This window comes from Silurus meridionalis, chromosome 14 (assembly GCF_014805685.1).
Source record: "Silurus meridionalis isolate SWU-2019-XX chromosome 14, ASM1480568v1, whole genome shotgun sequence".
In the NCBI taxonomy this organism is placed as follows: domain Eukaryota; kingdom Metazoa; phylum Chordata; class Actinopteri; order Siluriformes; family Siluridae; genus Silurus; species Silurus meridionalis.
In genome coordinates, this window is record NC_060897.1 from 23,423,324 (window position 1) to 23,440,434 (window position 17,111).

Genomic DNA, 17,111 nt, shown 5'->3' on the forward strand with positions numbered 1-17,111 from the left:
AAACGATTCTCCCGCAGCATGTCAGGTTCTGGTCATCTTCTGAACAGTACTCAGGTCAGTGAGCGTCAATGTGTGTGTGTGTGTGTGTGTGTGTGTGTGTGTGGTGATGCATTCTTTGGTAAATGTCAGGTGTGAAGGCTTTAATATAAATTTTAATTGAAAATAGAAATATGTATAAAAATATTTGTACTTGTTTGTGGACAGGATAACAGGAATGTCATGTGCTGAGATGTTTCACATTGATGTTTTAATTGTATTTAGTCCCTAATGATTACATCCTCAAGCCAAACTCATTTTCAATTAAAGAAAAAAAAAATAATTTAAAACACTAATTATCCTTCAGTCTGATCTACACCAGGTCCATTTAACGGAATCTAAGTCTAATTATCTCAGGAATTAGTAGATTAGCATGTTGTGTTCATAAATCTCATTACAGCAGGGCAGGAAAGATCAAAATGTGGTGATAATTAGAAAAAGAACTGTTACGAGCTCGCTTTAGTCTCACAGTGGATTTTATAGATATTTTTTCAGCTGATATTTAACCTGGTTTAACGTGTTGCCCCTCATTAAAAGAGTTCCTTGTGGAGAAATAGTTCCTTTATTTTATAAACTAAAAAAAACCCTTAATGATCTAATAAACCTTTAAGAAGCCTGTAAACAGAATCCACAGAATCGAGAAGTGTCTCGCTAACCTGGTCATCAAACGCAGCTCTTTTCTTCTGCCAGGTTTGCCCTGGTTCTGTTTGGGTTCTGCTCCTGAAAGAACATGAGCGTAACAACAGTATAGGACACAGTAGAGTTGGAACCACCAGACACGTCAGTGTGCGTTCTAAATAACACCAGTGTGAAAGTGAAGTGCAGGAGACAAGTGCAAAGAATTCGAGTTGTGTTTATTTGGGCTATTCCAGTAATCGTAGTGGGTTACACCAGGGTCAAAAAGTGAGTCAAAACACAGGCTGGGAAATAAAACAAGGATCAGAAATCAGGGAGAAAAAACATCGACAGAGACCAGGAAGTAGAAAACTAGAGAAAAAAAGAAATACATTTCTATAGCAATATGAAAAACTTCACAATGAGCAGAACAGAGACAAAAGAGCTTAAATAAGAAAGATCAGGAAGCTCTGACCAAATATGGAATAAATAAGAAACAAATAACATCCAATTAACAGAAAGAGTGAGTGTTTAATGAGAACAGGAAGTCATGAATATTCATATATGTATATATATATGAAGTGGGGAAGAAATAGCTAAAAGATTGAGAGGTAATAAGAAGAGGAAGCTTTGAATAAATAAGTGCTGAACGAGTTCTGGGTGAAGAGGAACAGATTCAGAACAGACGTGACTGTTACATGTGATGATCACTGGACATGTGCAATAAATAGATTTTAAAAACCCAAAACACCACCACCTCTTAATGTAGACTCATACAGCAACACTGCTTCAGCTCCGAACAACTCAAGGAAGACTTTTAGGGTGTGAAAAGAAAAAAAACGAGTGCGTCCAAAATGGAAATAAATCTTTCTCACCCCTAAAAAAAGACTGGAAAACTGTGCATGAAGGTTTCATCATCATTGGTAGCATAGCACACATGCAGATCAATATACAGAGATATAAGTACATACGTTCAAGCTCAGTAGTGGTACAGTGGCGAGTCCGTCTGGCTTCGAGTGCTCAATAAGTCCTCGTCTAATACTCCACACTGTTAAATATTAAACCTACATAAGCCTTCATAAACATGACATGACACTCGAATACAGTTCAGTGGGATCTGTGCACATTTCCTGGTAACTATTTGAGTAGAATTATATTCCTGTAATCAATAAAGGTCACTTATCGAACATCTGTTTATTCGTTTCTGACCATTGCAGGGCTTTAAGACGTGTCTTGATGCAGAGTTGTGCTTGTATGAACGTTTTTCACCCACAGTAACTGCTTCATCTGTGTCTGGGGCTCTGTGGAGTAAATGCTCTATTTATATTTTGGGAAAGAAAAAACAACAGCTGAGAAACTAATGCCAGCAGCTATGAACAATCGATCCCTGCAGGTGGCGCTGGTGGCATTAGTCTGTGGCGTCACATCAGATCACAGGATTGATGAGGATTCCTTTAAGAGGTGATGGGATTCATCAGAGGCGTATATGAGAGTAAACGCTACAGTTGAATTGGGGACGCGTGTCCAGAGGAACAGCTGGAATTGCTCTGAATTCCTTTGATTGTTCAGAATTAGTCACGTGCACATCTGTAATCTAATGTTCTTATAAAGATTCTTAAGCCCCACTGCTCTGGAGTGTAACAGCACGAGACACGTTCGATTAGTGACAGTCAGCACTCAAAGTGTTGTGCCATGTTCACGATGCGTTTACGTAAGCTTACGAAAAGAATCCCTTCCTTCACTCCTGTCTGAAGATCCAGGTCTCATTCTCTTTAGTGGTATGTTCCAAGGCCCTGAGTTCTAAACGACCTCTATTCACCCTATCAAGTAATGAGAAACGGTGCCCCCAAAATCATGTTCACTATGTGCACTATTCGATTATATTGAAATAACATTATATTTAAACATGTTTAGACGCAGGGCAAACACAAAGCTACGCTTTATTGCTGTATGTTCAGGTTCCTGTTTGTTGTCTGGTCCACTGACGGCAGATTTGCCTTCAGGTCTCCAAGACAGGCTTGGAAAGTGAGAAAGCCCTTTCAAATGTGAGTTCCTTTTTTTTTTTTTTTTTTTTTTTTTGTTGTTGAACCTAACACTTTAAACCTAAAGCTAACACCGTGTCGAGCACTGTGACAGGAACTAGTGTAGTCTTGACTAAAACCACAACACCATTGATATACTGTACAGCGGTCACTGGATGACATCGCCACGTTATAGACAGACAACCACTACTGATCGAAAGAAAAGAACATGGTCAACAGGTCAAGCCAAACAATTTTCACCTGAATTCAAGAAACAGAAAAAAACACACATCAGAAGACTAAGTTCTACAGTAGGACTAGACTAAAACACCATCTCCTCTGGAGTATTTCGAGTGCCATATTTATAGGTTTAAAAGATGTTCCGTGTTTTTTTTCTGCTGTTGTTGTTTTGTTTGTTAGATTTTTTTGCCAAATGACTGGTTGCAACCGACAGGGAGAATGAGTGCAACTAATAATAATAATAATAATAATAATAATAATAATAATAATGCATCCTTCTGCGGTCGAGTAACCAACCATGCCAGAGAAGAGTGCTGCTTAAATAATTGGATCTGTTGCAAATCTAATAAACCTAGTTAATTCATATGACACTGAAATGAAAGCTCTCGCTGAATCTGTAACACTTTTCTCGTTCCGCTCAGGTGCAGCTGCTTCGTGATGTTTCTGCTGCATGTGTGATTGAAGAGCTGCTTAGTCCTTCTTTGCTTCTTGCCAACAAATATTCCAAAGCAACTCTCCTCTGTCTCTTTCTTACCACATACAAAAAAAATAATCCAAAAGTTAGAAAACTGGAAGTCATTTGCAGGTAAGAGTTGAAATCAGAGAGAGATACAGGAGGGCTGGGACGAGGACAAGGCAACAATAACACACGCACTTCCCTCCTTTACATCAGCGCTGACCTGTTTATAAAAAAATATCTCAGTAAAAATCACACGCTTTCGTCCTGCATTGACATCATCATACGGATCTGTATGTGTGGATAAATTTCAAGTCGTCTCTAAAGAGATGCTGTCATGCAAAATATTAATATCCCTCCTTTTCTTCGACAGCCGTTATATTTTCTTCTTTTTTTCCTTTGAACCTGGTCTCTCCCCTCAGCCTCTTATTGCATTCTGCAAAACGCAGAGAATGCAATGTGGTTCAATCACACACACACACACACACACACACACACACACACACACACACACACACACAGACGCATGCAAGCATTTACTTTGTGTGCACAATGCAGCTAAATATAGCTTGAATTTTTTTCAGCCCTCTTTTTCCCGGCTACATGCCCTTTTCTACAAGATGCAAAAGTTCTTGCAATACCTCTGTAGACTTTAAATGTCTTTTTTTTTGTTTGTTTTGCCACTCATTTAATTTACAAACAAAACCGCTACATCCTACTGCACTTGCATTTAGACGTCCTGATGTAAACTCCCTCGAGCATCAGGATTTAGGATTTGGTGGTGATTTTCTAGAGTCTTGTCCTCTTCATCTTTTGCCCTGGAGGGTCAGACGTGCATTTCCAGAAGGATCCAGCTCGTCTACATCCCTCTCTTGTGAACAAAATAGAAAACAGGACCAGGCCACGGATCAAATGAGAGGGACAGTGCTAGATCAGGATTTGTATTTTTTTTTTCTTAACATGGAATGTCACGTGTTAAACTTTGCACGTCCCCGTGCAGAAAAATGCAACAAAAACACGCAGCGGAAAAGTTGCAGACTGTTTAAATTGGATCGCCAAAAAAGTGTGTTTCATCTGTTTTTTCTCAAACCTGCCACTCTTACTTGACTCGTACATTCTTCTTGAAATCCCGACGCTTCCTCCTGGTCCTTTCCCTTAACTCGAAGATCTAGCAGGTGTACTTCTTCTGATCCTTCCTTTCCCCCTTTGATTTCTTTTCCCCCTTTCTCCCACGCCAAACTTCCAGTGCTGTTGCTTTTCTTGACCAGCAGGGGCACCAGAGAGCTTGGCGAGAGCAGTGATGTTAAAGAATGGCTGCTCAGTGTTTCTGTTAACTGTTCGCTGTTGCTGGCCTTGGTGGAACCGTTTAAGGGCTCTACAGAACCCTGGCAGCTACTCTGGACCCCTCTGTTAGCATGAGGGTCATTGGCTGGTCTCAGTGTCTCTGTGGAAAGTCCTCTGCTGGGCTCCTGTGACAACGAGACACTGAAACTAAGCCCTTCCTCCATAGTGGTCTGAAGACTTCCCTCTGAGCTTCCTGTAGCCAGGGACGAGTCGCTGTGGGACGCGTGCTGAGGAAATGTGGATAAAATGAAAGAACGTACTGTTACTAAGTAGGCGAGAACTACGATTATGTAAAGCCTATCTATCATAAGCAATAATTTCTCCATCCCAATCAACAAAAAGTTGATACTGAAAGGGTTTGGCACCCCAAATTTATCATGTGCAAATGTGCAATACTGTACATCTTACTTAAATAGTTATTTAAAACAGTAAGCAAGCATCTAGCACCAGCTATGACAACCGTTCTCCAACCCTGGCACAACCCATCACCAGCTATTGCCATGCCATTTATAAAAACCCTGAGGCTGGGAACTACCTACTCACCCTAGCAAACAGGTCTACCGTAAATACTATAGTGGTTGCAGCTATTAAGAACATTTTGTTTCCATTTTCACAGCAGGTTTTAGAAGCTATACAGATTTATTTGTTCTCCTCAGCAGTTAGTCAGTAGCTGTCAGAGCTGCAGGTCTGTAACACACTAAAGCTCTCTGGCGAAAGTTAATTCTATAGAAGGCAGTGGATACACTGTACTGGCCTTTCAGTCCCTTTCTGCTGACAACCATGCTTAAAGCTTCTTTATCATCTACTGATTGTTGAATTGACTGCAGTCCAAGCATCTATAAACATACACTGGCTGAACTGCATATCTATGGACCCCAGTATTTACCTTCTCATGCAAATCCCACTGTCACCAGCTGTATATTATTCCTGTGTTGCAAACGGTTTAAAATCCTAACAACTCTGCAGCCTTCCAGTGACACAACAACCTTATCAACTACCATAAGGTTCTACCAGTTCAATCTCCATTGTGGCTCCAGCCAATGAAATCAACCCCTTAAACCTCAGCCTGCACTAAACCACCCTTTAGTCAACATTCCAGCATCATTCACAACTTTCTTTATCTCAAATGAACCTCAAAATCCACCAGTACCATCCACAATCCTATTCAGGGCCTATTCAGCTCCAGGCTTATTCATGGTAAAGGCTCCATCCATGGCTTTTGCCTCCCAAGCTGTACTTGGTCCAACTTGGTCTCAGCCATGGCTGTAGTGACTTTCCACTTCCCAGTAAAATCTCAGCCCCTGAGCTGAGCTGTCACCAGACAGATCCCTGATAGAGCACACTTAGAACAAATGACCATGTGATGTAAGCCGCGTGATTTTAAATATTATGACAGCTCTCACGTCAGATCAATTTAAAATGACACTTGTGTCACTAAACCGAAACTGTCAAAACAGCTAATGCCATCTGCTGAGGGCAGCAGCACACACCACCTGTGCAGTGAGAAGTTCAAGGTTGGCCCCAGGCGAGCGAAGAGAGGCCCAGGATGCTGGAGAGGTCAGCCTCAGGCCTCGGGGTTTGTGACCCAGGCGAGCCCTCGGGGGGGCCGGGAGCACTGCTGCTGCTGGATGGAAAAACTCAGCAGGAAGATGGAAGACAGTGGAGGAATCACTCTCAATACCCCCATCATTCCTACTACTGCTGCTGCTGCTGCACAGAGTCCCACCTGCAGAAATATAAGCAAAAAATGTTTACAAGCACCGAGCTGGGAGTAAGCTGGGAATAATCATGACCAGGCAGGAAGTGTTAAAAATGATAGAATGCTGTGTTTCTATGGAAATATTTATACATTTTCTATAACATGTCGTAATGTGATCCATTTCATTTACAACACTGCAAATGATTGCATTTTCTGTAACTAAATAAGGGCACATTATTCCCTTTTAGAGAACTAATCAACTCCTGACCAATCAGAATTGTCTGTTGGTTGCGGTTGGTGTGGTTTTGGCTCTGAATATAAATGAACATAGTAGTTAGTTTATTAGTTTATTAAACACTAATTGACACACATTCTACCTTAAGAGATGATTGAGGTTTTTTGCTTTATTTATCTTAACGAATGCAGCTGATGATGTTCGTTAATATAAACTCAAACAGAGCGCAAGGAATAATGACAAATTCATTAATGTAACTCAATCTCCATAATTCCATTTTAGCCCAACACTAGTGAAATAAACCCTTTCTAAAGCTCATCAAACCCTCGTGTGACGCACAATCGTTACCGATGCTGTGGCGGTTCGCTGTGTAAGGCTTCCGGATCCATCTGTGACCTCCGTCTTTGGCTCTGGCTGCTTCTTCACCCCCTGCTGCCTTCTCAGAGCTTTTCTCCATCTACACAGCATTCACAAATCACATCATGGCTTCATTACAGCTTTTCACTTCCATCAGATCAGAATCTGGTTTTAAAATGAACTCAGTATTAAATTCAGACACTACACTAATCTCTTATTGGATAACTGCATTCATGGACAAATTCTAACCAGACGTTTAAAAATGATGATGTCTCTAGACTTCCTCTTGTTCTACACGCTGAGCCTGAAACCTGTGAAATCGGGGAGGAAACTGGTCCAGGACCCTCCGTCTCCATCTGCATGACTTTTCTATGGTCTTCTGGCTCGTTAGCACGAGTCCACGGTCATTTTCACTGATTAGGGTTGATTAAAAACTCGATGGCGAGGGAGATTTAAACGATTTACAGCAGTGTATAAAATGGCTGCCACAGAGCTGCCAGGCTCTTCCACAGAGAAGTGCACAGCTCTAGGAAACGCTCTGTCCCTCATTTCATACACAACAGATGCTGAATCATTCCCATAAGAGGCTTCATTAAAGACTGTTTTGTAAAAGTACACACTGAGCGTCAAGCATATGGAGAGTTCAACATCTCACATCTCACAACTGCAAATTGAGAAGAAATACACACATCTCCGTCTGCCTGGAGAGTTACACACTTTACAGTTAGAGACTGAGATGGAGCTCAGATAAATTCTGTTTTAACCACAGCCCTTTTACTCGAATGCTTCATTTCAGAGCTCAAATATGAGCCAGAGATATTCAGTTAATGCAAAACCTTCATTCTGCTTTAGAGTTCTAACAGTTTTAAAATGAATTTAACTGCAGAAAACTACAAATTACTAATGTAAACATACATCCTTGGTTGAATTAAGGTCTAATTAATGAATTAATGAATTAATCTAAGATCTAATCTATATATATATATATATATATATATATATATATGTGCATCTATATGTGTACATGTGTTTATATACACAGTGCATTTTTTATTTTTGTGTATTAAATAAAAATCATTACATAATTAAAACAAAGTGCCATCCATCCATCCATCCATCCATCCATCCATCCATCCATCCATCCATCCATCCATCCATCTATCCATCCATCTATCTATCTGAAACTGAGAAAATTGAACATTTAGGGTTTTTGACAGTATTTTTACACACCTGATGAAAACCTTTACACATCACTGTATAAAATAATTAAACCTCTGTAGAACGTGTTTCTGTAAGACCAGACTATTAATATTCCACAGCAATGCTTACCTGATAAAGGTTCTGCTCGTCCAGGGCAAGGTCATCAGAGCGCACTGGTGAGGAAGATCTGTCTGAGATTCGCTCTGATCTCAGAGACATTCGCTCCAGCTCAGCCATGTGGATCTGCTGTGTGTTCATCATGAAACATTAGTGTGTACGGTGTGTTATTTTTATTAATGTGCAGTATGAGAGTGGTGTGTGTTGTGGAGGACGAGTCTCTACCTCCTCAGGGTGACTCTTGCAGTCTTTACATGATGGAGATGAGTAGTGATGGAAGACGGAGCCTGAGAGCTTGTCAATCAATAACATCTCTCCATCAAACGTGTCTTTAATGAGCAGAGACACGCTGTCCAGCCATATGTTCTCCTGACACACACACACACACACACATCCAATAGTCAGTGATGAGTAGGTGTTATACCATACAGACACAAATGGGACATTTATAATTTACTGTTAATCCATAGACACTCAATAAACAGATGTTTCACACACATGTGGATTGATAGAACATGAGGTCCTCAGTGGTTCATTGCATGGTCCCTCCATCGGTCCTTTTTATCTCTTTCTGGAAATCGTCACATCATGTCCATCCATCCATCCATCCATCCATCCATCCATCCATCCATCCATCCATCCATCCATCCATCCCTTACATACAGCAGTCATTATTTATAATCCATACATTTATCAACTATCCACTCGTCCTTCCATCTATACATCTGTGCCTGCAATTATTCATCTATTTCCTCAATTCTCATTTTTTCATCCATCCATCAATCCACTCTGTTTAAAGGGTTTTGTTTTATATTGAGCTGAGTGTGTGTGTGTGTGTGTGTGTGTGTGTGTGTGTGTGTGTGTGTGTGAGTATTTCACATGTAAAACGTTACTTTGGGCTTCTGAGGCTGAACTTCGTCACTGATCCAGAAACATTAACCATCTGACCAGAACAAAGGCTCAGCAGAACGAGTCGCAGAAATCATCTGTTCCACACCGGAACTGAATTTCCATCATGTTCCCCATCAGGGATTAATCAAACTCTCTATTATTTCCCCTGATGGCTGTGTTTATTACATCACTGGCGTCTCGTTAACGACACCGAGACGAGCGTCTACACCCAAAAGCAATTAGATGCAAACGAGGCGTTTAAAGCGGGACACGATGTCATTGCTCCAAAGGCATAAACACGGCGTTCAGCACAAACCTGCAGACCTGCAGAGCGACACTTCCTGCAGCCGTCTGGGAACATTTACACATTTCATATCCACAATAACCTGCGATTCTGTAGTCCAGCTCTCAGAGACTGTTCACTTTAGTGTCAATCACACTGGAACACAAAGTCAATGTCTTCCAAAACATCTCTTTCTGCCTTATTCTAATGCATATATATTACATTATATACATATTATTATATCTTTATAGTCATACATTACACTTTTATTATACATTTATAATTTACATTCGATTTCTATTTACATGTTGGACAGTCGTAAAAAGCATTTCACTACATGTCGTAATCTGAATAAATAAACGTGTATTTAATAAATAATCACTCGATGTGACTGTGAAATCTGCTGCTTAGATTCTGTTTAATGCATTAATCAGATTACATTTTAGTACTGAAGCCTGTTGGACCGAGTGGGACGTGTGCTGATAATTAATAATAATATTAATAATAATAATAATCATCATCATCATCAGTAGAAACATTTTAGTGAGTTTGTTAAAAAATTCTTGATTTGTTTATCTCCCCATCCCTCTATCCCTCCATCCACCAATTTTCATCTACCCACCAATCAATTCATCCTTATTCATTCGCTCAAGTCTCCAGCCCTCAATACATCAATCCTTCCTTTCATTCAAGTCAATATCTTTCCTTCTGTCCATTCAAGTTTATTATCTTCATCCATCCTTTTCATCAAGCACTTTTTTTTCCATCAGTTGCAAGATGCATCCATACCTATACACCTATCACCTTTTCCATTCACAGCCAATTCATAATTCATCTGTCCATCCTTTCACCCATCTATTTATACTCCCATTTTATCTGCCCATCTCTTCCTAGTTCTTCAGTTCTTCCTAATTCTGACCAGCTCCATCTGTTTTCAGTCCATCTGTCTGTGCAGCTGTGTATAAAGGCTAATGGTTACTGATCAGAAGGTTGTGGGTTTAAGCCCCAGCAGAGACAAACTGCCACTATTGGGCCCTTGAGCAAGGCCCTCAACCATCTCGAACCATGACCTCCAACCACAACTTCATATTATTCTATGAGAGAGAAAAAGCCTTTTGACTATAATGTGTGTGTGTGTGAAATACAAGCTGCTGCTTCTTCATTCATCTCTTCATTAATAAAAACGTTGTGGAAAGAGAAGAGTCAGGATTAAATATAGTTCAGTTCTGAGTAATAAAGATTTTATTTAGCAGCAGCTACATTTACTTATTTAAATAAATCAATAAACAGATGCAGTCAATAAGCTGTTGATTTGATCTGTAGCTCGGCTGAATTCGGAATAAATAAAGTGCAGTTTGTGAGGGTGAGGGGAAATGTGTCGCTTTCTTCATCTGATTATTATTCAATAGTGATTCTCACAAAGAGTTCCTCCAGAGTTCTGGCTGGAAATCGGTGAAGCACCTTTCAGCGGGAGAAGAACAAAGATCTCTCTACAAAAAATCACAGCCTCCCTCTCGTGCTCTCTGATGGAGGAGCAGAGTTTCTCGTGCCCTGGGGTTATGAAGAAACGCTCAGTGAGAACATCAGTACCGAGCCGCTGCTAAAAACGGGTTCTTCACACTAATTGCTTCAGAATGTGCACTTAATGTCTCGACTCTCTCCTCCCACTTCTTTTCTTCTCCTCCGTCTGACACGCCCACAGCCCTCATCATCATCATCATCATCATCAAACACGCATCATCCTTTCATGTAAAAGAGTCTGTAATTAAGTTTATATCTCCAGATCATTTTCCACTACAATCATGGTGACTGCAGTAAAGCTGTGGAGCGTATCAGCGCTCGGATCCAACCCTGCACCTTTGTGTTTTAATTCCACAGCCACTTCTCTGAGCTGAAGGAACATCTCGCCAAATCGGCAAGAAGTCGTGTGAAGCTGACCCTGACACCGGGGCTTTCATTGTTGTTCTTTTCCTGCTGACTCTCCTTCACTCATCTCCTCCTCCTTCACTCGGCTCTGAACATCCTGCAGGTTCTGATAAAGGAGCGTCTCCTCACACCTCAGGATTAGTTTTTTATATACGAAAGCAGAACGTTAAATGTCTGAGGGCGGATGAAACGCTGACGCACAACGTACAGACTTTTAAAGAGGAGAAGGATTTTCTGTTTATTTTTGAGCAGTGTGGGGGAAGAGACGTTTTTATTTCAATCACGTGAACCTGACACGATTACACACTCGTACTTTATCACACACTATTCCAACACACCGCCACTAAACACACCTCTTTCTCATCTGTCTATTCTCCTCCATCTCACAGTTTCTTCTTCTCTTGGTCCCTCTATGTTTCTTGCTATTTTTCTCTCTCTGCCTGTCAGCTGATCGCCTGGTTTTATTTTAAACCCAAACTCATTTCCTCGTTTCCGCTCCAGTGTGAAGACGCCGCTGTTTGTTTTTACGGTTTTATTTTCATTTTTATGATGAACTCTATTCTTTCAGCAGCTGAACCTCGGATTTCCATTTTCTGTGATGGGCAAGTTTATGCATGCGTTCACACACACACACACACACACACACACACACACACACACACACACACACACAGCATGCTCTATGATTCCAGCTCTCCTTGTGCGCTCACTTACATAACCACACTGACTAAAAATGGACCCAGAAAAACAATTATAGCTTCAGCTACCTGACACTAACTCACTGTGTGTGTGTGTGTGTGTGTGTGTGTGTCCATGCCACAACTATTGTCATGCTTCTCTTACTTATGTAGGTGTGTGGTATTTTATTTTCTCCAGGTCAGTGTGTCCTCCTGAACGTCATTAAAAACGTGTGTGTGTGTGTGTGTGTGTGTGTGTGTGTGTGTGTGTGTGTGTGTGTGTGTGTGTGTGTGTGTTCATGTCCATGCCATCGGGGCTGACATGGGACTGTTGCCATGGTGACAGAAGTCAAGTCCCAATAAAAACTCCTCTCTCGTGTCTTTGTGCTTAAAGAAAAACGAATCCGTCAGCAATCACAGAGCTTTTACACACAGAGGCTTCAGATAAGACCCGAGTGCTCTAACGCTCTCCACTCCACTCCTCTTTTCCTTAATCTGTCCATCCATCTCATTTATGCTCCAGATATCTGCACATCTGTCCATCCATCAGTACATATGTCCATTTTATTCTACAAACATAAAGCAAGACTCAGAACGAGTGAGAACTCCATCCACACGTTCATCACTTTCTGCATTCTTTCAGCTGTATATCTGTCCACCATTCCATCAATCCATCCATCCATTCATCCCTCCACCCTTCCATCAATCCATCCATCCATTCATCCCTCCATCCTATTATCAATCCATCCATCCATCCATCTATCCATCCATCCATCCATCCATCCATCCATCCATCCATCTATCCATCCATCCATCCATCTATCCCTCCAGTTTTTGTCCTACCTGTACAGGTGAGTACAGATTTTTGGAGCTGTTGCTTTTATGTTCTCCGAGTGAATGTGTTGCATCTCCAGAGCTTCCTCCACCTCCTCCACCTTCCGGCTTCTCTCCTTCTCCTCCTCTCTTCCCAGCTTCAACTCCAACTCCTCCTCCTGCCAGACCTCCCATGCAGCAGAGGGCACCATGTGCCAGCTCCAGTTCAATCTCTGCGTCCATCTCTGCCTCCTCCTGTGCCTCCTTGTTGGAGTCATCAAGGTGCTTCATTAACACGGCCACCACCACGTTGATGAGGACGAACTGCGCCGTCAACACGAAGCTCACGAAGTACAGCGGAGAGATAAACTGCAGGCTGGGGTTACAGTTATACTCGCCTTGGGGGCACTCGCGCAGTGTGTCCTACACGTCCCACACACACACACACACACACACACACAGGGATACACACAAATCTCCATGTTCACATCACGTCATGTTTCAGACGTGCAGACTGTAAACTGTGTAATATTACGAGAACCTGTGGTACCTTCATGATGCCGTTCCAGTTATCACCCGTGGACACTTGAAAAAGCGTGAGGAAAGCCATGCCGAAGTTCTCGAAGGTGGCATGTCGACTCATTCCCTCACACGGATAATCCTCATTACACACTGCAACACACACACACACACACACACACACACACACACACACACATTAAGAACCATAACACAGTCACTGAGGGTTCTCTGTTCTCACTGCTCATCAGCTAGAACATCAACACCTCAGAATCATAAGAACACACTGTTCCACCAGAAGAACCTTGAAGGCTCCACGTAAACCCTACAACAAAGGGTTTTTCTTTGACGGGTTCTGCTAATGAACCTATTTGCTTAATGATCTCCATAAATGAACTTTTGGAGAACAAATATAAAACTGTAAGGCTTCTGTGCTTATCCTGCTTAAAGTTACAGTAGAACCCTGTTATCAAGAACCTGAAAAGTCGATTGAACCCAGAGATAACAGCGTGTACATGAGACGTGTGCAGCAGGTTCCTACCGAGTTCTCCAAACAGTTCCACTCCTAATGCAGCGTAGATGAAGAAGAGCAGCATGAAGAGGAGGCCGAGATTTCCCACCTGAACAAAAAAAAACACAAACACGTCCAGTTTATACACAATTCTCCATTTTAATATTAAAAACCTGCGACAGAAGAAAACCAGAAGGACGTGCATTTGGGAAACGAGAGAAAAAACATCAGACAGGACATTTTCTATCCGGTGTGAAAAAAAAAACTAAACCCAGCCGCTCGTTCCCCTCGAGCTCCATGAAATATTCACGAGAGTCCGAGTCAAGCGAGTGTAAAATATGATGTGATTAGAATCGCTGTGCAGGTCACTCACACACTTCACCTGTTTTCCCATGGAGTTTAATAAAGCAACACACACACACACACACACCTTCACTGAGACAGATGAATGCTCAGCATCTGGAGCTCGAACAAATCTCCATAAAAGAAGGAAGCCGAGCGCTAACAGTATGTCTAAGTGAAGCTAATTACCCAGAAAGCCGAGTTACAGGAGGAAGCTAAATGCACTAAATGTTCAGGTTGTAATGCTAATTAGCAAAACTAGCGCAGGTCTGTTGATCATTATAACGTTTTAAAGTGTCAGAGAGACTCCTAAACATGAGCGGAGTGTTAGCGTCCATCTAAAACACACAACATCTACAATCTACAGCCCCCACATTTAAAACGACCCTCTGAACAATGGGAAATATTTTGAGACATATTTTGAAAGTTTAATTTGAGTTATATGTTTTCCTCATATCATATCTGTGTATGATAGTTATTATTATTGTTAGTGATTATTTTCTTGTGATTCAGATTATTCGATTCAATTCATTAAAATGTTACAAATAATTGATATTACTAAAGAAACACACTGGAAAGGAGGTGTGTCTTGGAGTGTGTGATGAACTGAGAGGAACATATAACAATTATAGTGTGTGCAAATAATGATTCTTACTTGCAGTGTGTGTGTGTGTGTGTTCTGAAGAATCTTTATAATGACTGTTAAGTCCATAAACACTTCCCACAAAGTGCATTACTGATAATAATAACAATAAGTGGAAGTAGACGGATTTTGTGAGTGTGTATGTGAAAGCTACAGGTCTGCAAACGAGGACCAGATTGAAGGCTGATGTCGTTAATCATCTTCAGCGTTAATTACCTCTGCGATAGTGAGTGAGATAAATCACAAAGGTCTTGTGCTAATGAACTCAGGATCGATATTCAGAGAGTACTACAGTTCTGTACAGCAACACCTCACCCTGTTTTCCTCACATCATCAGCCCGAGGAAAGTCCCTCACGCCATCGGCCCGAGGAACGTCCCTCACGCCATCGGCCCGAGGAACGTCCCTCACGCCATCGGCCCGAGGAACGTCCCTCACGCCATCGGCCTGAGGAACGTCCCTCACGCCTTTACGCTTGTTCATGGGAAATGTAATGTAATATAATGTAATGCAGGAGTAGAGCAGTAATAAGTGTGAGGAATGGAAACTCTCATCACACACACCTTCTACACAAACATGATGGTCTGGACAGAAATCTATTATCAGAGATGGATGCAATATGTGTAAGTGTTTTTGTGTTTGTGTGTGTGTGTGTGTGTGTGTGTGTGTGTGTGTGTGTGTAAATCCATCAGAGAGATGGATTAATAAGCAGAGAATTTGGCAGTCTGTGTGTGTGTGTGTGTGTGTATACCTGAGGTAGAGCCTGTACCACGGTATCCAGCAGAGCTCTCATTCCTGTCGCCATCTTTAGCAACTTTAACACTGCAAAGCAACAAACAAGCAAGACACCAGGGACTGTGTGTAAATATTTGTCTACAAGTGTGTGTGTGTGTGTGTTTGTGTGAGAGTGTGTGTGTGTGTGTTTGTGTATATATGTCTGTATGAATGTGTGTGTGTGTATGTGTGTGTGTGTGTGTGTGTGTGTGTGTGTGTGTGTGTGTGTGTGTGTTTGTGTGTAAACTGTACACTAACCACGGGCGATGCGTAGAACCCTCATGATGCGGATGATGGTGGGGTTGATGGGTAAAGCAGCGCTGATCTCAATCTCCTCCAGTGTGATACCCATCACTGAGAGCAGCACTATCGCCAAATCCAACTGATTCCACCTACACACACACACACACACACACACACACACACACACACACACACACACACATTTACATCATTTCATTATTTCCCACTCGTTTAATTGCCTCTAGTATGGATACATTTGCTTCATCCATCTACCCATTCACCCATCCACACACACACACACACACACACAACACCAGCAGGGCCCCATGTGTTTTATTCCCCTGACACAGGTGTGGTTAGTGTTTGTTGGTTTCTGCTGTCCTTAACGTCTCTGCAGGAATCAAAACTTTCTAAAGTCACTCGTAGGTCCACTCCAATACTGTTGCTAAGCAACCAGAAAAAAAATCTAATTCATTGTGTAGGCAATTAAACTATAAAAACAAGCAAAAGTTCATTTAGCAAATTATGACAAATTCCAATTTCAGGTAATTAATCTCCTAAATCCATTAAAGAGAGGGATTAATAAGCAGAGAATTTGGCAGTCTGTGTGTGTGTGTGTGTGTGTGTGTGTGTGTGTGTGTGTGTGTGTGTGTGTGTGTTGTACCTGTCCTTGAAGAAGCGTCGGAAGCCGAATGCGATGAGTTTCAGCACGGCCTCGAGCACAAAGGTGCTGGTGAAGAAATAATTACAGTACTTGAGAGCGATCTCCAGAGACTGAAGCAGGAGAGAGAGAGAGAGAGAGAGAGAGAGAGAGAGAGAGAGAGAGAGAGAGAGAGAGACAGAGAGAGAGAGAGACAGAGAGAGAGAGAGAGAGAGAGAGAGACAGAGAGAGAGAGAGAGAGAGAGACAGAGAGAGAGAGACAGAGAGAGAGAGAGAGAGAGACAGAGAGAGAGAGACAGAGAGAGAGAGAGAGAGAGAGAGAGAGAGATAATGGCGTAATCTGAGCAGAAGGTTGAAGGCTGATGGAGATTATTCATCTCCACAACCTTCAGAATATTATTCAATTCTACATCCTGCAGTTTTTTTTATTCTGGCCACCCAGAATATCTAAAACTTTACAGCTTTATCACTGACACCCCCCCCCCACACACACACACACATGTCCCTG

The 17,111-nt window shown here is 41.7% G+C and overlaps 1 protein-coding gene across 1 annotated transcript in view; it reads right to left on the bottom strand.

The window, feature by feature from the left end:
• Positions 1-873: 873 nt before the first annotated feature.
• Positions 874-17,111, bottom strand: part of LOC124396878 (voltage-dependent T-type calcium channel subunit alpha-1I-like) — a 119,736-nt gene continuing 103,498 nt past the window's right edge. The window contains exons 29-39 of the mRNA XM_046866240.1: positions 16,607-16,716; positions 15,958-16,091; positions 15,677-15,747; positions 13,972-14,050; positions 13,462-13,583; positions 12,942-13,334; positions 8,547-8,690; positions 8,334-8,447; positions 6,996-7,104; positions 6,204-6,439; positions 874-4,940 (exon numbers count right to left, since the gene is read on the bottom strand). Coding sequence (XP_046722196.1) covers positions 4,440-4,940; positions 6,204-6,439; positions 6,996-7,104; positions 8,334-8,447; positions 8,547-8,690; positions 12,942-13,334; positions 13,462-13,583; positions 13,972-14,050; positions 15,677-15,747; positions 15,958-16,091; positions 16,607-16,716 — 2,013 coding nt within the window. The 3' untranslated portion in view covers positions 874-4,439. The remainder of the gene's footprint in view (positions 4,941-6,203; positions 6,440-6,995; positions 7,105-8,333; positions 8,448-8,546; positions 8,691-12,941; positions 13,335-13,461; positions 13,584-13,971; positions 14,051-15,676; positions 15,748-15,957; positions 16,092-16,606; positions 16,717-17,111) is intronic.